We start from the raw sequence: 22,101 nt of genomic DNA, 5'->3' as shown, positions 1-22,101 counted from the left end.
TACAGTATGTACAGTACAACAGCAGCAGCAGCAGCAGCTGAGATGTTGAAACAACAATCATTTTTCCTGTATGCAACAACACATAATGATACATAATAATAATATGCATGTTAAACTTTCAAGAGAAGATGGAGCTATAGTATTAAGTCATCAACAAGTGGCCTTCTAAAGCACCAGGCTACCAATGTAGCTATAAATAGCATATGGACCCACAACTGCATTGACATGAAACAGTTGACATGTTCTCCTGCAAGGCTGAATTGTGTCTTTGAGAAATGGACTCCCAACTGAAGTCGACCGAATCCTTTTAATGTGAATTCACTGACTTCACCATACTGGCTAACACAATTCAGAGCTGCTTCTGCCTCTGGCAAAGAACATAGGCAGGCATACATACTACTGGGGTCTGGGGGACAGACAGGGACTAATACTTGAGAGCAGAATAAGCTGCAGGCAAAATAGCTTATCAATAACTGCTTGGAGCACATAGCAGAAACTCCTGGAGATGGGATGACAGATTAAGTGGGGAACTGGAGTTTCTCTGTCTGAAATAGATGGCTGTTCTTGATGACAGACTAGTCCCCAAACACATGGCAGAGGAGCAGAGTGGAGGGAGGGAGAAGGAGGAGAGGATCATGATGATTGAGAATGAGCAGCAGATGGCATGGAATTATCTGGATGGATCTTCACAGTTTCAGCTACATCTTTGCCCCCCAGTGTCACTGCTTGAGATTGGGATGGTGGCTTTTCACAACAACACAACGTTTGCTTGGCAATTATAAAAACACAAACAGAATCTACAAGGAGGGGTACGTAACGCTATTATACACGTCGTTTTATATCGACGTCTGCCGCCAGCAGTGCTGAGCAAGGGGAAGACACGTGAACAACACAAGCTGTGTCGCTTGCCAAGAAGCGCTGATCTACAAGCTATAGCTAGATCAGTTGAGGTCAGTTGTTTTGGGCAAGCGACTCCCTCGCACGTAAGATGGTGCAAAAATGAAGCTATAGCGACAAACATCGGTGCAGGTCAAGTCACGGAAGCCTGACCAGCCTGCCCATAGAGCCTGCCTGACACGTAACGCATACGCTTTGCTAGCTGAGTGGGCTAGCTTGTGTTGGCCGTTTAGCCGCAGCTATGTTGTGGTCGTTACCAGCCAGGCTCTGCTTGGGCATCGTCCAGGTTCTCACCAGCCAGCCAGTCAGTCACCCGGTGGCGTCGTGACTAGGCCGAAATGACTGGCGTCTTCTTCATCAGCGCCTCGGTGGAGCCGCTATACGGCTGCCTGCTGTCAATAACAACCGAACCAATGCTTCCTCCATCCATCCATTCACATCCACACATCTTGATCATGTGTCCACACTGCGACCACGTCTTCAGAAAACCCCCGTAACTAGTGCGTTGTAGCGGCAGCCCGGGCAATCATCTAAATACTCACCCCCAAGATGAATCCTCGTTTACAGTAATGTCATCTGGTCACCGTGTCGTGGAGCGGTGCACCGCAGGCTCGGATTTGCCAAAGCGGACTTGGGCCAGGTCGAATATCCTCCTCCTCCTCAGAATGAATGCAGCAGGAGCAGCAGCACCTTCCAATGATCTGCCCACCACACTGCTGAGCCACAGCGCGCTGCTATTGGCCACACTTAGCGGAACTATTTGAACATGCACTAAGGTGTAGGAAAGCAAGGGGGAGCCAAACTAAGCATATTAGGTATTACATATTTATTTACAGATCCATCTCAGAAAATTAGATTATTTTGTAAAAAAGCATTGCAGATGCCATATAGCACCACAAATCATAACTGACTGCGGAAACCTCCCTCCCACTGGAATTCAAGCAACTAATTTTTCTATTATAAATCCTTGTTTTGTGGACTTTTGATATTCATGAGCTGTATGCCATAACAATTCTAAAATTTAACAAAAAAAAAGGTTTGGAATAATTCACTGAATGTCCATTGTATCTAGAATAGGCCTATATGAAAGTTTCAAGAAATATAATGTTTGTTTGTTTGTTTGATTGATTGATTGATTGATTGATTGAAGACTTTATTAGAAGTTTGCATAGGAAAAGGTACAGTTTCATGACGGTACAGTTCACTGGTACAAGGTCTACTAAAAGGAGATCCATGAAAAGACTAAGCTTATTTCCACAGGAAACCATTTAAGTATCTCATATAACAAGAAAAACACTTTTACACTAGATGGATCTGTATTTTCATATTGTTTATTTAATGTGTGTGTGTGTGTGTGTGTGTGTGTGTGTGTGTGTGTGTGTGTGTGTGTGTGTGTGTGTGTGTGTGTGTGTGTGTGTGTGAGAGAGAGAGAGAGAGAGAGAGAGAGAGAGAGAGAGAGAGAGAGAGAGAGAGAAAGACTAAAGTTATAAGGCTAATAATAATCTAGATGTTCAATAGGTTTTGCATGGTGGCTGGTTATGGTCAGCCTCAAGCTATCAATTTCTGGGTTTGTCATTGGTGTCCGTTGGTGAAGTGCGACCTTGGGCAATGAGTTTCACTTTCACTTTGTGCAAAGCAAATTACACCCGGGTACTAGATCCTATCTACTGACGGCTAAGCAACGTATCTGTTTCTGTTTCCAATATAGACTTTATAAAATAGCTAAAAAATGTCCAGTATTTAGGCTATAATAGGCTTATGCATCGAGTAGATACGCGTCAGGGTTTTTTAAGACCACTTCCCTTATTAGTCGTCATGGTTCTGCCGAAATGCGTCATAGGAAATTTGGCTATCCATATAGCTTTGGAATTATTTTAAAAACGTCTTCTCTATCCTCAGTCGTTCAACGTTAACTTCTAAACGGTAGGTAGCCTACTGTGCTAATTCTAGACTATATCTGAATACTGTATTTATTAAGTCTGTTTAACAAAACTATAGTCCTTCACGGACATAATGGGTATGGCTTTATAACAGGTTTATTGTTTACACATGGCTAATAATCTCCTCTGGTAGGTTACAATCATGTTACACCTAGTAATTGTAGTTTGCCAACACATTTTGAGACTTTCCCCATACAGTTCCAGTTGAATTGCCTAATTTGATGTAGCCTATATGCTTCTATGTGTTTGTCTTCATTTTTCAGTTCCGTGCTTCTCCCCTTCATGGCTGGTGAAGTCCTTCAAACGATTAATGAAATAACTGCTGCCCTCAGCACAGGTGAATGCAGGACGGCGCTGTACTTGTGTGGAAGCCTGGACATGGACAGTAGCGTGGCAGGTGTGAAAGAGATGATACAGTCGCAGCTGATCGAGGTTCACATGGATCCCCTGTTCCTGTGGGAACTGGTGTTTGCCCTGAAACGTTTTGATATTCTGAAGAAGGTGCTCAGAACTAACAGGGAGGAGGTGGAGAGGATCTTGGGGAATAGGCATGTTTTGTCAAGATTCAGGTGAGAGGCATGATTGATTGATTGATTGATTGATTGATTGATTGATTGATTGATTGATGCAATACAAATCACTGGTAAAAGGTCAACTAAAAGTAGATCCTAGTAAGCTTTTCGGCTTATTTACACAGGAACCACTTTATGTACAGTATCTCATCATGTAACATTGAAAGACAGACGGATAGAACACAGTACTTTGCATAGGATATCATCTTCATTATACAATGTTTGTTTTGGTGTTGTTAACACTGTATAACATGGGTCAAGATAGAACATAGTTATTAAAAACATTCAAACCAACAGTTATAATAATAATCACTCATTCCATAAACTTTCACAGGGTACTGATGTCAGATCTAAGCGAGAATATGGCCACAGAAGACCTTAAAAGTGTGACATTTTTGTTGAGTGGTACTTTACCCAGAGACAAGATAGACCAAACCAAGGTAAAAGCAAGAATCTAGTTTCCCTTCACGTCACAATGAGTATGTCACTGAATTCCAGTATGCATGATTATGTAATAACATTCTTTACACTGTGGGTGGGGGATTTTTGGTATTAAGATCCACTTCACTTTTAACCGAAGGTAATTTTCTCCCTCGTTTCTGTAACAGAGTTTCCTTGATGTTGCTGTTGAACTGGAGAAATTGGACAAAGTTTCACCTGAGAGGGTGGATTTTATAGAGCAATGTTTGAGAAACATTGACAGGATTGACTTGGCCAAAAAAGTGTCTATGTACCAGAGGTCAGGTGAGTGCTGATTTAACTTTTTCCACTACTGTGTTGCAATATTGTTAGACATAGTTTATAATATCTTAGCTGACAAGTTTTGAAATGTTGTTGCTTTTATAGTTTTATTGCGACCGTAGGTCACAGATTAGTATGTAAACAGTCACAGCTTGTCCGTATGTATGTATATCTCTATATCACGCCTTACACTGTGGTTCTATAGCCTCATGTAGCCAGGCTTACTCATCTGCGAAGAGAAAAGCCTGGTGACAATATCAGGCAGAGACTGTTCAACTTCCGCCGTGAGAATTTCAACGGAAGACTACAACGCATGACGTAACTTTCGTTAAACACAGCACTTCCGCCACTTCCGCTAGAACCAACCGGAAGTCATATTGTGGCCAGGGTGGTGGTTCTATGGGTTTGTCACTCTGACATCATCTGATGTCTCTGATGTCACTGTGTCACAGTGACATCAGAGCATGTGGTTCCCCATGTGCATGGTTCCCCTGACATCACAGTGACCGTTATGTCAGGGGAACCACTCTTAACAGAATGGGTTTCCCGCTCTGACATCACGCTCTGGCTTCACTGTGATGTCACACTAACAGAATCCCTTTTATGCCCATATATGCTGGAGTTCCCTGATGTCATCAATATTAAGCCCATATCTAACAGGACTTCATATGGGGGCCACATCTGACACATACCACACTAACAGAATACATATATGGCCAAGACAGATGGCCAAGACAGCCCATATCTGTGTGGCTGGTTCTACAGACAGGGATCTCCATGTATGGGCATAAAAGGGTATGATGTCAGATGTCATAGACGTCATAGGACTTTCACGTAAAGAATAACCGAGTAAGCATGTTTGGGCTCTCACAACATATCTCCATATACAGTACATGGATCTCCATATATGGGTACCAGGGGTCTCCATATATGGGTAACTGGTCCGATATAGGTACATCACTGGCCAGATGGCCCTTTAGGGCGACTTCACATGTCGCCCTGATGTGTCTTACTAGTTGAATATTAATATTTTTTTAACAAAAATGAAGAACAGTACAAGTACAGTCAAAATAAATAAAAAAGTAGTACAGCACAAGTTCAGTCAAACACCCTGCCTAAAAGGAACACCCCAAAAAAGCCCTGCGATCTTGTTTCCATTGGAGGTCCACCGTCCTTAGTATTCAATTCATTGACATTTACTTTGTATAGTTTCTCTGTTTTTCCTTGAGCTTCCTAGCTAGTGTGTATTGTTTTTACGGATGTTATATGTCTGTCATTGTTACTGTCTTGTATGTGTTGTTACTGGCTGAGCTGTGTAACACGTATTGCCTCTTCTGTTGGCCAGTTCACACTTGTAACGAGAATTAATGTGTGTGTGTGTGTGTGTGTGTGTGTGTGTGTGTGTGTCTGTGTGTGTGTGTGTGTGTGTGTGTGTGTGTGTGTGTGTGTGTGTGTGTGTGTGTGTGTGTGTGTGTGTGTGTGTGTGTGTGTGTGTGTGTGCGCGTGTGTGTGTGTGTGCGTGAGTGCACGTGTGTTTTTACTGGTTAAATAAAGGTTAAATAGATAAATTAATTTCTTGTTTTAAGTGTAGGGGACAGAAATGCATAACATAATTAGCACTTATCTACTGTATGTATGGCACTTTCACACTGCTTTTAGGGATACAATCACAAAGAAATAAATAATCCAGAAAGAATATTGTCACTTAATGTTACTTCATTTAAAATAATGCTATTTCTCCCAATGTGTGCTTTTCATACAGTAGTTGGAGCAACTCAAACACAGACAGCTGTACCTTGTCAAATAATTCAACAGCAGAGATTCAGAGCTCCTGTAAGTCATTAATGTTTATTTACCTGGTTAACATGCTGTGTATGTAACGTATACTTTTTCTCCAGATGTCATAATAACAATTAATTTATGTTCTACAGTTATCAAATCCCACCGCAAATTGTTTACCTCTTCTACACAAACAAAGGCAAGATTGTTCTCATCACATTGGTAAGTAATTTCACAAATTATTATTCACCAATGTTTTACCTGTCATTCTTTGGAGGTATGACACTTTTTGACCAGCTTTCCAGGTTATACACAGTGGCCATTTTGCTCATACGTCAAACTTGAGCATCAGAATCAGCTCAAGCTTTCAATGCAGTACTTTCATTGTATTTCAGATGTGCGTTCACATCATGGTTCCTTTGCTGAGTCTCCAGTGGTACTTGCAGAAAGTAGGCAAAACTGGCAGGTAATTTTGTGCAATTTGTATTCTTCAGGACATCACCCTGTTGCATAATGTCATCTTCTTTCAAGAAGGCCACATCCAATCTGTGAGATATATTTACAAAACTATGTTCTTCCTGCTCCTTTATTCTGCAGAGTGCATTGGATGAGTACAAGCTTCATTCTGATCCCAGAGGAATATGCCTTATCATAGACTGCGTTGGCAGTGATGGAGGTGAGACACCACACAATGCTGCATGACTACAGTCAAACTCCTCAATTATTATCAGTCAGGATGTGTCTTTGAAATAGGTTGTCAATTTATTGTCAGTAAGGGTTTAAATGTGTCTCATATCTCATATTGGCACTGTATTGACATTCTTCCCTTATTCATTCAGAGATGCTGGAACATACTTTCAAAAGTCTTCATTTTAAGGTGGTCCTGCACAAGTGGCTGGGTGTAGATGACATGCTCTCAGTCCTCAGAGGGATATTCAGACAGAGAGAGAACCACAACGCCAGTGCCTTTGTCTGTTGCATCATCAGCCGGGGGACAGACACTGATCTCCTGGCTACAGAGTCAAACCTCTTCGGTCTGCGCTTGGACTCAGTCAGACACCTCTTCAACGCAGAGGCCTGCCCCATGCTGGCCGGCAAGCCCAAACTCTTTTTCATCCAGAGGTACAGTGTCCCTGAGCTACAGATCTGTTCCAGGGCAGCTCACAGGGATGCAGACCTAGAGACAGATGGAAGGGACTGTCTGTCCAGAAGGGAGGTTGTCCCCACAGATGCCGATGTGTTGTGGAGTCACTGCTGGACAGACGAGTTCCAACTGGCTGAAGGTGACCACCACTCGGTCTATCTCCAGGCGCTGACTGGTGCGCTTCAGAGGGGGCAAAGAAGGTAATGGAATGTACAGTCCCAGTAAGAATTTTAATGTCATGAATAAAATACTTTCAGCAGAGTAACATTAGATCTTGGAATGGTGCTTCTGTAAAGTTCTGTTGGTGCTTTTATTGTGCACAAAATCACGCAAAATGATTTTCTTATATCTTTACAGGAAAATGAATATTGTGGAAATCCATACAGAAGTGAATGGGGTGATCTATGATCACAACAGGAGGAATCCAGCAGAAAGATACAACGTTGACCTTAAACATACTCTAAGGAAGAATCTTTACTTACCATAAGGGTGATGTTGCTTATCATCCTATCCCTGCAGGGCAACCAGACTCTTCTTCCATCTTCCATCGTCTCCTAAGTAAACTTTCTTTTGCCACGCTACTCAGTTTTGGTGGCACGCACTTGAGCCATATGTCAAACCGTCCGGCTTCATCGGGACACACGTGCTATTTTGCTAAGAGATACGTTATATAGTTTAATTTATAATACATTTATTTGTGTGTGTGAATTAATTGTCTCCATTAAATTAAACTTTTCCCAAATATGGAGGACTGACACAGAGATCTCCATATATAGCCATTCATTTATTAGTGAATTAATTTTCCCCATTGACTTGAATGGGGAAAATTCAAATGGTAAGACGAAATTAATTTGCGAAATTCGCGTCACGGCAACCATACATGTTTCTAGTTGCTTGCACACTACAGTCCTAGACACATTCAGTCAGATATTTTTAAACCAATGAAGACTTGTATAACCATGTATATAGTGACCTCTACTGGCACTGCTGAGTGCTAACACCCAAATCCAATTTAAAAGTCCAATCTGTACTATCATTTGAAGTATTGCAATAACAGTGAGATGTTTTTGCTTGCAGACAGTATTGCTCCACAACAATACTTGCTTTTCTAAATTATTTTATTTTTATTTACTTTGTTGTAAAGAATTTGTTCTGTTTTTTACATGATTTATTTGTGTGCTTCTTTCTCTTTCGTTTTTTTTTTTTAATACTTTATAGCAGGGATCTTCAATGATTGTCAGGCCAAGGACCCCTTAGCTGAGAGAGATATGAAGCAGAGATCCCTACTACATATTAGTATAAAATGATATTGCAGGTTAAACTTTTTCATAGATTTCATAGATAGCTTCATATACTTGTTTGACAGCACTATCACCAGCTTCATACACTATACTAATTCATATAATATCATCAGTTTTGTGTAAAGTAATGTATTTATTTTACCCCTTTTTTACTCCCAAGTTTAGTTGTTATGCCAATTGATGCCTCCCCAGTCCCCACACACATTTTGTGCTCACTGCTACTGGCTCACCTGCCAGGGAGGAGCCCCTACCGGGAGGACGTGGAGTAGACCGTCCTACTCCTCCAGCCTAACACTCCATGCTGACAGGTGCCGTACCTGCCCGTAAGAGTATGTGTATAGTGACAAACATCACCCTCCCCACCCAGCTTTCCCTCCCCCGAACATTGTCTTCGTATAAATGCTCGACCTGATGCACCGCAGTGGATTCGAAGCCGCAGACTCTGCGGTGGTGGCAGCTACTTTACCTTTTATTTGTCTACACATTATCTTATTAATCAATTAATATGTAGGATTAATGTATGTAATGTATTTTTTCAGACATTTAACCACTTAAACCCTCAAGTTCTTATCACACAAAGTTTTGGCGGCCCCCTGTAGTAACTCCTTAGATCCCGGACCCCCTGTTGACAATCCATGCTCTATAGGAATGTCTCCTTCATCATCTTCCACACAATTATTTACTTCCACTGTCCACTGCATATTTTTTATACTTTTGTTATACAAGAAAAAATTTAAGAAATAAAAGAAAAATAAGTAGGGGAGGCAAACACAATCTAAATACGAGGGGTAGGTAGGATAGGGAGATTATGATAGAGGAGGGATACCTGTTTTAGGCTGTTTATTGCAAATCTTGGGCTAAATTGAAGTAATGTTATTTTTACAGAGTGATCTGTAATTTTAGTATGTATGAAGTATTTATTACTCGATAAGTTAATGTAAGACATTTGAACGCACAATAGCACAATAGTGTACTGCTGTACACAATCTGCCATGACATCAGATTAAGGATATCTATGTTGAACATTCTATATTGTTTGTATTTATACTAACTCATTTATTTTAATAGACGAAGAACATAGTGCAGCTAACATATACCAGATGTGTTCTATAGAAAGATATCGTTGCAATGTATTCTGATCTTACTACTTTTTCATTCACTGATAGTCATATGACTAATACATAAGCTAATAAAGATTAACATGAAATGTTGACAAACACCAATTTGTTTTTTATCGATTCACGGAGGTACAGTAAAACATTTGGGCTATAAAAGTCCTGGGCAGCCGGCGTGGTAGTCCGGGGCCGGGCAGCCTACAGGCTGCAATGTCAGCCTGATAGCGTGTCGTGGGTTCGATTCCCGTTCCCGACGACCTTTGCTGTGTGACACTCCAGATTTCTCTCTCCATTTCCTGTCAGTCTATACTGTTCTATCAATATAAGCCCCCAAAAGAATAAGAAAAAAGGTCTCTGGACTTGTTTCTATTATGGTCCTATGTATTCAATTAATCAGAGCATAGAAGTAACACATTAATACATGTCATCAACAAATACAAATAGCTATATTTACAGAGGAGAAAAGGGAAGAACCGTGTAAGACCCCTCAATTCAATGGGATTTATAATCTATATCCACTTGTAGTTTTTTGACAGATGCTTGCAGGACAGTTTTGTGATTCACATCCTTTAATGGATGATGTCGGGGCATTCCACATTATGGTGGCAGAGAGAAGTAGAATGAAAACTTCCACTACCATATTTGTTGCGAGGGGTACCAGATCGTGGATGCCCCCTTTGGTGTTGTGGCTGTGGATACCAATCCAATGACATGTGCTTAACCCTGTCTTCTACCCTGAGCCATCACATTAACTTTCGATGCATGCTTGTCAATGAAAACGTATAATTTAAGGGTGCTGTAACTGATGTTATTTTGTTAAAATAAGTGGTTCAATAACTATCCGGCTCTTTAGTAAACAGAAAATAAAGTGTCTATTAATCAGTGCCACTGTCTGCTAAAACAGTGGTTCTCAACCTGTGGGTCGGGACCCCCAGAGGGTCCCCAAATTATTTTGGGGGGTCCCCAGCCCAGATGATTAACTTAATATCAACATTGTTTTACTCACTCAACATTAAAGGGGAAGACCACCCATTTTCAATATTGAACTATGTCATTAATATACCTTGGAGGAGTTGTGGAAATAAAAAAAAAAATCCCCCTCTTCTGTGTTGCCTAGAACTGGAGGATTGATTTTGGGGTTTGTATTGTAAAGTACAATGTGTGATGTCATCAAGTTGTAATTTACAATACAAACCCTAAAATCAATCCTCCAGTTCTAGGCAACACAGAAGAGGGGGAACTTTTTTTTAATTTCCACACAACTCCTCTAAGGTATATTAATGACATAGTTCAGTATTGAAAATGGGTGGTCTTCCCCTTTAAACAACCCAAAAAAGTTTAATTGTATAGAGGGTATAGGCCTATGCACATTTCTAAAGTGACAATTGAATTTAAGGACCTTTTAATACCTCTAAAATAAACATTTGCCAAATTGTCAAATATTAGAGGCAGAAATTGTGAAGATAGCAGATCTACATCATGCTCACAACACCTTGCGAGCATTTAGATCTGCTATTTTCACATTATTTTGTTTATTTCGTGCTCGTCAGGGTGAGGGGGTCCCCAGTTAAAATATGATTATTTTGTGGGTCGCGGCCTGAAAAGGTTGAGAATCACTGTGCTAAAACATTGTTCACAAAGTATCAACTAACTTTTGTTGGCAGTTGGCACATGCCTGACTGTTTGCCAAGTGTACTACAAACCATGGTGCAGTGCGCCTTAGTGCCAATAGGGGGCAGCCAAGTTACGTGAAATGACAGCGAGGCGGCAATCAGAGCAGACGGCACTTCGGAATCGTCTCTACATCTGTTCCCACACACACACACGCACACACGCGCACACGCACGCACACACACACACACACACACACACACACACACACACACACACACACACACACACACACACTAGAGGCAGGCAACGTGAACGCGCATGATATGGGCTGCTGTGCTGTGCTGTTGTTGCTATGATGCAATGGCTACTGCTGCGCCGTGGGGACGAGTAAAGAGTTGAATGAGTTCCCATCCCAATTCAAGGAACGGGAGTGAGAGACGGAAGGACGGGGCAAGATTTTGCCCTTTGTGATTAACGCCATATCATGGAAATATACTTTCGCAAGGAGTGTCGGCCAGCGTCTGTGTCATGACGCGCGCAGGGGGCTTTCTCACACATCTGTATGCCTTTGGAGCGAGCGAGCGAGCCTAGCAAGCAGCACCACCACCCTGTCTCCGTCTCCTCTCTGCTCAAACACACCCAGGAGGAGAAGATATCTCTGGCCGGTTTTGTCACCGGGACTTGGCGAGTCTCGACTCCCCGTTCGCGTCACGGTTGGAGCGCCATGGCCGAGAGGAATTCTAGCGGCTTGCTCATGATGATGTTGGAGCCCACACCGGCCGTCGCTATGACCCTCCCGGCGGAGTTGCGGGAGAAGCTTGCGGAGCTCGAGCTGGAGCTGTCTGAAGGTAAATTGACAACATGCACTCAAACTGGCTGTTAATGACGCTGTGGTGGAGCGCCCAAATCATGCTGTGAATGGGTTGACAATCTATCTGGGGCTTTGAACGTTGCTCCTGTATTTGTCCAACACGGCCGCCCATTTACATGGTTCTGTGGGTCATGTTTTAGGAACGTGTTAACAAAAGCCCCTTATCGTCTCTGAGAGACATTCCCACTCCTTTAAGTTGTGCCATAGTTTGCTTGTCAGGGTTGACAACAACACTACTACAACACGGGACTGGTAAACAAAGTAAACATAGCTAAGTAATCATGGATGGGATAAATCAGGCAGAACTGTTTGCCGTCCTGCAGGGAGGCTATTTTTTATTGTCTTGCCCCGAGGTTTTAGACGAAGTCAGGAAGTCCTGGGTTTCAAATAACCCATTTGACTAGATAGTAAAAGATGTACATGTACTGTATGTCCCTAGCAAAGCCAGCTGACACACCCATATTGACATTCATGTCTCCTATTTGATTTTGGTAGTGGTACAATGACAATCAGGATTGTTCTGGGATTAATAATTATGAAATGGTCAAGAAAGAAGATGGGGCCCATCATATAACCTAGTCCACCTTTCCCATGTAGTCATCTCTACTACATTGGAAAGGTGGACACACCTACCTAAGCACAGATAAAGGACTATTACTGATAAGAGTTTGTCTCTTCTTCTGTTAAATGGAATGGAAATAGTCTTCTGTTGTGATCCAGTAGTAGTAGCAGCAGCAGCAGCACAATTTCATATGATTCTTCAGTTGTATAAGGATTATTATCTTATGTCCTTTGACCTCAGACACAAGGATCTTTCTGATCACATAGTTGTAGTAGTGTACAATCTGTAAGATATATGCATTTGGGCATGCATTGCATGTCTTCTTTTGCATTTAACCATTGCCTAGTATATCTCCTCGGTTCACCGAGTGCTGACCTTGGGAAGGAGGGGACCTTTGTAGGTCACCATAGTGCAAACAGAGCTGGGCAGAAATACTTTTTTGTATTTTGAAATACTATTTGAAATACTTTTTGGTATTTTGAAATACAAAAAAGTATTTCAAATACCTATTTCAAATTGCAAAAAAAGTATTTCAAATACATATTTCAAATACTGCCCATCTCTGAGTGCAGACACCTTTTTGGGACACGCCAGAGTAAAAAAAAATACAGTAAAGCTAAGCTTATCCTGCTGTTGGTGTGAAATCCTTTAAAACCCTTGTTGTAATGCATTGTAAACTGATTAGATGGCCATTATGGTTGCTGGTACCAAAGGCACAGCCTTTCTTCAGTTGTCCATGTGACAGTGTACATAAGCTTTGTTAAAATGCAGTTTCTTTACTAATCAGTGATTTTAGGAAATGTTTATGGTAGGCTGTATGTGTTGTGTATAGGGTTTACGTGGTTAAAAGTAACTCAACCAAAGCGTACTACAGCAGGGGTCTTCAACAGGGGATCCGGGACCCCTAGGGGGTCCTCAGAGTTACTACAGGGGGTCCTCCAAATCTTTGTGTGATAGAAAGAAAAAATGAAAATCTCGGCTATTTTTTGCTAAAAGGTTTGGTGTAGAGGGGAAAAAGAGCAGACTAAGTACAGAGTGAAAGGTCAAGTTTATTAAGTATTGACGGTTCAAGAGGTTAAATATCTGAAAACACAAATTGACATGAATCCAAAATACACTGGTGATTGCGCTGTCAAACAATGAAACTATATGGAATTTATGACAAGGTTCTGGGGGTCCCTGCTTCATCTCTCTCTCAACTAAGGGGTCCTTGGCCTGAAAACATTGAAGACCTCTGTACTACATGCTGTGTGTTATAAACTGTGATGTTCCTGAGCCTATGTGGATGACTGTTTGTGTTTAGGACCAGGCCATGGTCAAGGCTCACAATGTACGCTTGATAAGCACATTCACTGCCATTGAGGCCCCTGACGGAGGGGATGTGTTTTCAGAAGTGTCTTCCAAACCAATCTATATCAGTCCAGCTTCCCCTTCCTGCTCTCCTCATGTCACATCCTGTCATGTTGGAGCCCTGATACTAGCAAGTAACCTCCCTGCCTCTCTTTCCCTCCTCCTCGCTTTTGCTTGTTCGACTGATGTACCTTTTGTTAATTTCTCTCTGTCTCTCTCAAACACACAATGTATACACACTAGAAGTTTGCGGCCCTTTGGGCCGCAAAAGTCTAGAGTTCAGGCCGCTGCGCGGCCCTCACCACCATGTTGCGGCAGTGTGGTGTGTGAAATGGCCAAATATGTTTTTTTTGAGAAAAAATAGTTTTTTGAGAAAAAATAGTTTTTTGAGAAAAAAATCGTTTTTTGAGGAAAAAAATCGTTTTTTGAGAAAAAGTTTGAGAAAAAAAAGTAAAAAAAAGTTTTTTAAATTTTTTTGAGAAAAAAATTGTTTTGAGGAAAAAAAAATGGTGATGCGATGACGTGGTGTATACAGATGTTACTGCGATTGAGGTGAAAGAGAAAAGTGGAAAGTTGTGAGCTAACAATTAGCTATTTTTTTGTGTGTGTGTGTGTGTGTGTGTGTGTGTGTGTGTGTGTGTGTGTGTGTGTGTGTGTGTGTGTGTGTGTTCTGGCTACGCCCCCCTCGGTTGAAATTGGATCCGCCGGTCCCATAGCTGGGAATACGAGCCAATGGACGGCGGTCACCGGTCACCATGGCAACGGGGGGGCAATGATAGAGTTAGGGGCGGTATTCCGTGAGTTCTACCGACATACATCTGATCTACATCTGATCTAGCTATGAGTTGAGGTGGATGTGAAGTGGGCGTGAATGGGCTTGGAAGTGGGATGCGGCTCTTTGAAGAATGTATATGTCACCGGATGTTAGAGAAACAGGACGGCCGAGAAACGGAGCACTCGCGGTGCCGCACGGGGCGGAACAAGCGGTCGCCCACAACAACGTCCTCCAGGCGGAGCCCATCGATTGTCCACGTCATTGCAAGCGGCGCGAAGGCCAGCGGACCTTGGTCCTGCTCTTCGCCCCCGAGCGCCGCAGGCGCGAGTGGCCGCGAAGAGCGGGCCGAGTTACGAAGCCGTGGTGAATGCAATCGTTATATTTATGCCCAGGCCGTAAGGCCTGGGCAAGCCCAAGATAAACGCTCATAGTAAGCTAATGGCTAAGCTAATGGCTAAGCTAATGGCTAAACACCGCCCAGCTAGGCTAGTAAATAAAGAAAGGGAGTCGCAAACGAGTGACGTCAGCGCCTGCACTAGTGAATGGCTGTCTATGGGCTGTCGTCGCCATCTGGTGGTGATTAGTGTGTGGTGAACGAAACAAGCGCTCTTACAATGAACGTCCTGAGTTACCCAAACATGCTGTAACATATATATAAGATTACACACACACACACACCCACAAGCACTCTTTCTCTTTCTCTCTGTGGTCTAACTCTTGTTTTTCTCTTTGCTCAAATATGACAGATGAAACTGTAATTTCTTGTGACATGCAATACAATTCTCACCTCTCACGATTGCCTCCTCTGTGCAACCTGTCTTGGTGTATCACAGTCACTTTATAGTAAATTTAGGAAGCAGAGCCTGAATTGAGAGCCTGAGTACTGCACCGCAGGTTCCCTATCCCTCTCAATGACCTTGTCTCGGGTGGATTTTAGCCCCCTGCTGATAAATCCATCTTTATTTTACCATGCACAGCTTTGTGACTGAATGTGCGAGTGACCGGGTGTGCACTGCACTCACATTGTATTATTTCTGTATTAGATCGATTATTAATTACTTAATCACCTACATGAAATAAGATTAAAAAAAAACAAGTGTGTGTGTGTGTGTGTGTGTGTGTGTGTGTGTGTGTGTGTGTGTGTGTGTGTGTGTGTGTGTGTGTGTGTGTGTGTGTGTGTGTAGCAGTTTAGCAACAGCAGCTTAGTGGGCCTGATCATGCTGACTCAAAATTACCGGCTAGTTCTTAATGTGTGAAATAAACCATCTGCAATCTCATTGTGTTTAAAAAGCAAATGTGGTGCCTGCCATGGAGGCAAGACTCTCTTGCTTTTCACAGAGTATCCCAGTATGAATACTTAAGTTCCTTGTAGGCTTTGCTCTGTCCTAACATAAAATCTCTGCTACACTTTGGTGCTCAGCCAACTTCCCGATTCTAAATGACTGTGGAGGGGAAGATTAGTTATTGGAAAGGTTCTGCGTTCTTTCTCAGCTGACCTGGATGCAAATGATTGGTCAAGAGATGGGGCCCAAAGGAGGTCAAGAAGACGGATGATCCCCATTATCTCTTGCTGGGAGGAGAGAGAGAGAGAGAGATTGGTAGTCTGCTGAGTAATTCATATACTCACTCCATCATTCTCCACAGTCCCGCCCTCCCGCTCTGTTTGCTTACTAAACCCGTTGATTACAAAGTCATTTTTAGTCCGGCACTCACTGGTGTTTGCTGGGAAGCCGCCCATCACAGTTGGTTGGTGCAGTTGTTTTGCCAGCTCCCATTCAGCAAACATTTACAAAGGAACATTGCAGGGTTTCGGGTCGTAATTGGTGTTTATTTAGAGGTGTTGTGCCCCATTTGAATTGTTTATGGCTGTTTGTGTTAGGCAAAAACGATCGTTGAAGTAGCTCTGAAGGTGTTTGATGGAAGCAAACACAGGCTTATTTGGTTGTTGTTTGTTTCAGATTATACTGAGGACTGTGTGTAATACTACTCAAATTGAACGTGAATTGCTATCCAATAGGCAAAGAGGCCATGAGGCGCAAAGCTGTCAAATGGCTTGCCTAACTCCAGTAAAAACATGCTGATGTTTCACCTCAAGCATGCTTGCCATTCTCCAGGAACAAGAGGACCCTGAGGGGTTGACAACCAATACAGTACCGTACAGCCTCCTGTACTGTGGGTCAGGTGGCTGAACAGAACACTCCCTACCGTTGATCGAAGGTTTACATGGCCTTATATGATGAAACTGTAACCTCCTCAGGCCAATGTGTGCTCCATCCCACATTGGCCAAGCCTCGTGGACGCTTAATGAAATTAACGCATAAATAGCACCGCTCACTTCACACTGGGTGTGATTGTTTTTTTGTTTTTGTTTTTTCATTAGACATTCAACCTGCTGACAGACAACAGTGCTAGTAGCCTATAAAAGTTTCCTTTTAGAGGCCTATAGACTAGAATGTTGAGTTGCGTCATAGATCTATACTACTCAGTGTGGTTGGTGGTGGATAGTTTTGGTCGTTAAATCTTTGTCGAGGGTGCGAGTGTTCCCACAGGCTACTGCCTGCCCTACATGGTTAGTCAAGGAAAAACTCACTGGTCCTGACTCATACCTCACTGTGGCCATTGTGTCCCACCACAGACTCATGAGGAAAGAACTTCTAGTTTCAAGCTCGTCCAGGGCGCATATCTTATTGTTGCATTTTCTTCTAAAACCAAAGATTTAAATAAAAGGCACAAGCGCAGACGATGTGGGTGGATCAAATAAAGGCTGCATTCTTTTTTGCATTCTACCTCCATCAAGATTTTGGGAGCTAGAGAATGGGTAGGGATTTGGACTTGTTGTGAAAGGAGCTTTGTCCATGGGCGCTGACTGTCTCCGTAATGGGATCCCAGGGAGAAGAATGTCGAGCCTCGACGCGTGCTCTCTCTGGCTGCTCTGGCGACTAGCTGGTGTGATAGCGACACAACTCAGGCGGTTGAGAGAGGAGGAGCAGGCAACGCTGCCTTGCCTCAGCTGTACTGGAAGATGGAACGTCACATAGGGTCATAAATATTTCAAGGGTGTGCCTTAGAGCAGAGTGGTGCCTCGGATTCTTGTGCCGCACACATTTGCGTCCGAGTATGTCTGGTGTTTTTGACAGTGTGCATATGTGTGTACAAACGTGTGTGTGTACAAACGTGTGTGTGTGTGTGTGTGTGTGTGTGTGTGTGTGTGTGTGTGTGTGTGTGTGTGTGTGTGTGTGTGTGTGTGTGTGTGTGTGTGTGTGTGTGTGTGTGTGTGTGTGTGTGTGTGTGTGTGTGTGTGTGTGTGTGTGTGGGCGCGCTGCACTTTGTAGAAGTGCTCCTTTCCCTTTCCGCTCAGCTGTATCTTATTGTGGCCCAAAGAAGATGAAGTCTGTGTTGTTCAGGCTGTGCCCTCCCATCCCGATGCTCCAGGCTCAGCCTGTTTGTTTTCTTTATGACACTCTTAATATCCTGACTCTATCTCTATAGGAGACATGAATAATTAATGCACTGCAGTGTGGGAATGTAATACCTAGAAATATGTCTTTCTTTCCGCTGTTTATTTAAGTCTGCCTGAACCTACATAATCCTATTTCTGTGGGCATGGGGTTTCCATCAGCTGTATGTTTGGACGCCCGGTCCCTGGATTATTTTTCTGCTTGTATTTGTTTTTCTAGGTTACTAGTTGTGTGGCACTGCAATAAGCATTAACTTTGTTTCAGATTTGATCAGTTCAAATTCCCACAGTCAGTCATGCATTCAAATTATGTTTTCTTTGTGGCTTCTTTACAAGGAGGAGAAGGAACTGAGGTTATATCTACTGTCAACAAAAGTTATTTTCAGCTATGCACGGCATGCATGCCTCAAACGTATCAGCTTTGATGGAGACATGTTACTCTCCCTCATTTGATTTGGGAGAACATTGATTTATTGGTGCTAGTTCCAGAGGGTTTCATCATGGATAGTGCTTTATTGCCGTGGCTGCGACAGATAGAAAAGCCAACTGTGCATTTTGATTACCGTCCTCTCCACACTACTACAGGGACTGCGTCTTGACTGCAGTTGCTGTCAGCGTTTAACCCATTTAGACCGATCTGTGAATGTGCAAGTCTTTGAATATATTTGACACGATTCTATCCACAAGTTTCCTATGTCTCATGAGCCTTTGCGTGAAAGGCGTGCATCACTTCCTGTCCTCTTAGCTGTTTTCATATGATTGGTTGTTATGCTCCTGTCACACCTGAATCTTTGCATTGTGATCACTTGGTGCTTTGTTAAGTGATTTGAATTAGCCGTGTAGAGGAAGTGAAGCACACATCTTTCCCCAGTAAGCTTGTGTATAAATGTCTTCTAAATCCTTCTTCTAAATCAGTGGTTCTCAAACCTTTTCATGTCAAGGACCCTCAAAATTAAATGTATTTGGCCGCGGACCCCCATCTCAAAATATGTTGTTCCAGGGACCACCCAGGAGCAAATATTTGAGTTACAAATGTTCGCTTTTAAAAAGATATATTATTCAAAATCATGATTTTTCAAAAATAACAGATCTACAAGCTCGCAGCGCGGCACTCGGTGCAGCGCTGTGAGCTTGTATATCTGCTATTTTTCAATAGTTAAAGCATGAAATAATTCTAGATATACATACAAGCAAGGAAATAGAAAATAGGAAATAGGATTTAATTTAAGGACTTGAGACGCAGCTATAGTCACAGCTCGGCTGAGGAGGAATTGGTGGTGAGAAACCCACAAAGCGCTGAATTAGACTAGCGTGATGTACATAGGATGGTTTATGGGATCAGTTAGCATCTTGAACTGGAGTAAACATGTTTCTCTGGGTGTTTTGGTGGCTTAGCGGGCTGCGGTGCATGCTGTATCTCGCAGAGTCATAAGTTTGGGTCCAGCTTATGTTATCACATATCTGTCCATTATGCTTCTTGTACTTTCTTTTTACTTTAATGCACTCTCTGGAGTTTTCTGTTGTCTCTAGCGGCCTGAAATTATTTAATTTGACCTTTGAAATCACACGACCGCTGTTACAGTATATGTGACCAGGAAGCTCACGTCATCCATGTCCAATAGAAGACTGGGCCCTTTGCCAAGACAACAGTCAGTGGCAACACAGTGCCAGCATCCGGCCAGGCGGCCATCCTGTTCCATCCTGGCCACATGAATCGCCACTGTTCCTCTCCGTTGGCCAGAAAATGAACACTACAATACTGTACATTAGGGATGGGAAGATACGCAATATTATCGTTTATCGTGATAAAAAACACTCACAATAATCGTATCGTGGAGATGTAATTTCTCGTGATATCGTCCTCCGTCATGCACTGGGATCAATCCACCTTTTATTTGCCAGAGCTGCATAACCGGTACCACTTCTTAAACCCTCTATATTGGTAAACAGTACTTATAATAGGGCACGTACCTTTTTGGCGAAGCCCGAACTGGCGAACAGGGGAAAAGAGACCTACCGTAGCGATCTGGCGAAAGAAAAAGGGGAAAAAAAACCTTCTGCATATTTTTCGTCTTTTTCGTTTAATCCTTCTGGACAGGGCGTTTATCGTGCGCTTGCCCAGGCCTTACGGCCTGGGCATAAATATAACGATTGCATTCACCACGGCTTCGTAACTCGCGCGGCGCTCCGCCGGCCGCGCGGCCCTGGCCCGCTCTTCGCGGCCACTCGCGCCTGCGGCGCTCGGGGGCGAAGAGCAGGACCAAGGTCCGCTGGCCTTCGCGCCGCTTGCAGTGTCGTGGACAATCGAGCGGCTCCGCCTGGAGCTGCGGCGTCATTTACAATAACGCCACGGGCAACAGGCGAAAACAGAGCCATGTTTAAGACAATAAAACGATTCGCAAGATCGCTACGGTAGGTCTCTTTTCCCCTGTTCGCCAGTTCGGGCTTCGCCAGATCAGGACTTTCCCCTTATAATATACGTACGTAAGCTCACAACAACGCCCCTAGGATAATGGATGTTGGGGGATATTTTGATTATCGCGGTAATATTGTAAATTGTGATTACTTTGGTTACATTAATCGTGATATGAAATTTTCATATCGTCCCATCCCTACTGTACATGGCAGTCATGGCTTAAAGACGGTTTTCCAATAGTGCTCGACTCTGCAGAACCTTCAGAAACTGAAATGAAAGCCTGCACAATGTTGTCAACTCCTGGTGTACATGATTCTGAATTTATTCCCACTTAATAAAATCCAGCACCAGGCCCAGATTCATAATGTGTCCTCCTTTTTATCTTTATGTTTCTTTCACACACGTGCCCAATGCCTGTGACCCAGTGTGCTGGTGGTGGTGACACTGCATGTGTCCTTGCTGCGAGGGAGACGGTGAAGACGGAGAGCCGGGCAGCACTATGGGCACCAGTGCCAGCCAGGGCGCTGCGCTGCTGATCAGACACAATCCAAGGACACATTTTGAAATGAACTCCGCAGTGCTGTCAAGGTTTCTATTCTGCTCAGCCTCCATCATCAGCGTCTCTCTGTCCCTGCCTGCCTGTCTGTCTAGGTTCACATATACACGTTGGTATGGTGTGGAAGTGCTGGAAATTGGTGCATGTGAGCTGAATCTGGATGCGAGTCAAGCCAAATCCCCCATCCTCCAAGTCGTAGCCTTGGCTGACTATCCAGGCTCTCTGTGGTCCACTCGTAGAAGTGTCAGTGAGAGGACCGTTTGAATTGGCGTATAATGAGACGTACCTTCAGAAATGCTGTCTCTCTTTTAATTGCCTGAATGATACTTTTGAGTGCCAATGTTTGTTATGGGGATTTGGATTTCGTGAGGCATAATTTATCTCTTGTTTTTCTGCCTTCTGTGTTCACAACATTCATGTTGCATTGTTTTCATCTTGCAGAGTGAACTGCTTGCCCAGAAGGATTGAGGGTGTTGCAGACTAGAGAGGGTAGTTTAGAGTTGTTCGACTTGTGCTCTGAGCCTTCCTGCTCAAAAGAAAACAGCTTTGCAGAGCCCATGGTGAAAATCTGTTGATGATGCCCCAACAAATTTCATAGGAGCCAAGGAAGTTATTGATTTCTGAAATGCACAAAGGTGCATTGCTGTTTGCGGATTATTAACCTGAATGAATCCTATTGTTCTGTTGTGAGGAGAGCATATAAGAATGGAAGAGTAGATCATGTTAGGTGGTAGTATGGATTATTGCGTGAAGAGGTGAATTGGTATCCTCGGGGGGGGGAGACAGGAAACAGGGGAGAGAGAGACGGGTATGTGCCTGGACCACTAGGCCAGCGGGCGCCCCAGACAAGTTCTTCTCTTTTGTTAGTTCAGTTGATGTCCGATAATATAGGCAAGTGTGTGCAAGCCGTGCATGTGTGTTTCTGTGTACTGCAGGCCTCTTCAGGTGTGCTGAGCAGATCAAAGCCATGCAGGGGCCTTTAGCAGCAGCAGGCTGCATTGTAAGTTTTCC

General features: G+C 43.2%; 3 protein-coding genes across 4 annotated transcripts in view; 2 read left to right on the top strand and 1 right to left on the bottom strand.

Moving 5' to 3' along the window:
• The window catches only part of LOC308307374 (hyccin 2), a 55,437-nt gene extending 53,874 nt beyond the window's left edge, over window positions 1-1,563 (bottom strand). For both annotated transcript variants that reach the window (XM_080752611.1, XM_080752610.1), the window contains exon 1: window positions 1,440-1,563. The gene's annotated coding sequence lies outside the window, so the exon portion shown is untranslated. The remainder of the gene's footprint in view (window positions 1-1,439) is intronic.
• A 1,712-nt stretch (window positions 1,564-3,275) lies between these two features.
• LOC308307501 (CASP8 and FADD-like apoptosis regulator) lies at window positions 3,276-8,650 on the top strand (the record flags this gene model as incomplete). The annotated part of the gene is made up of 9 exons (XM_080752767.1): window positions 3,276-3,406; window positions 3,744-3,849; window positions 4,018-4,153; window positions 5,913-5,983; window positions 6,082-6,151; window positions 6,325-6,395; window positions 6,527-6,605; window positions 6,769-7,273; window positions 7,431-8,650. 9 exons carry the CDS (start codon window positions 3,276-3,278, stop codon window positions 7,558-7,560), a joined length of 1,299 nt encoding a protein of 432 aa, XP_080608893.1. The 3' UTR covers window positions 7,561-8,650.
• Window positions 8,651-11,827: 3,177 nt separating this feature from the next.
• LOC308307337 (disco-interacting protein 2 homolog A-like) overlaps window positions 11,828-22,101 on the top strand; it is a gene marked incomplete at its 5' end in the record, with an annotated part of 135,222 nt that continues 124,948 nt past the window's right edge. The window contains 1 exon segment of the mRNA XM_080752543.1: window positions 11,828-11,951. Coding sequence (XP_080608669.1) covers window positions 11,828-11,951 — 124 coding nt within the window.

The sequence above is a fragment of the Nannobrachium achirus genome (assembly GCF_963921795.1).
Source record: "Nannobrachium achirus genome assembly, chromosome: 22".
Taxonomy (NCBI): Eukaryota; Metazoa; Chordata; class Actinopteri; order Myctophiformes; family Myctophidae; genus Nannobrachium; species Nannobrachium achirus.
This window is presented reverse-complemented; position numbering and strand designations above follow the sequence as displayed.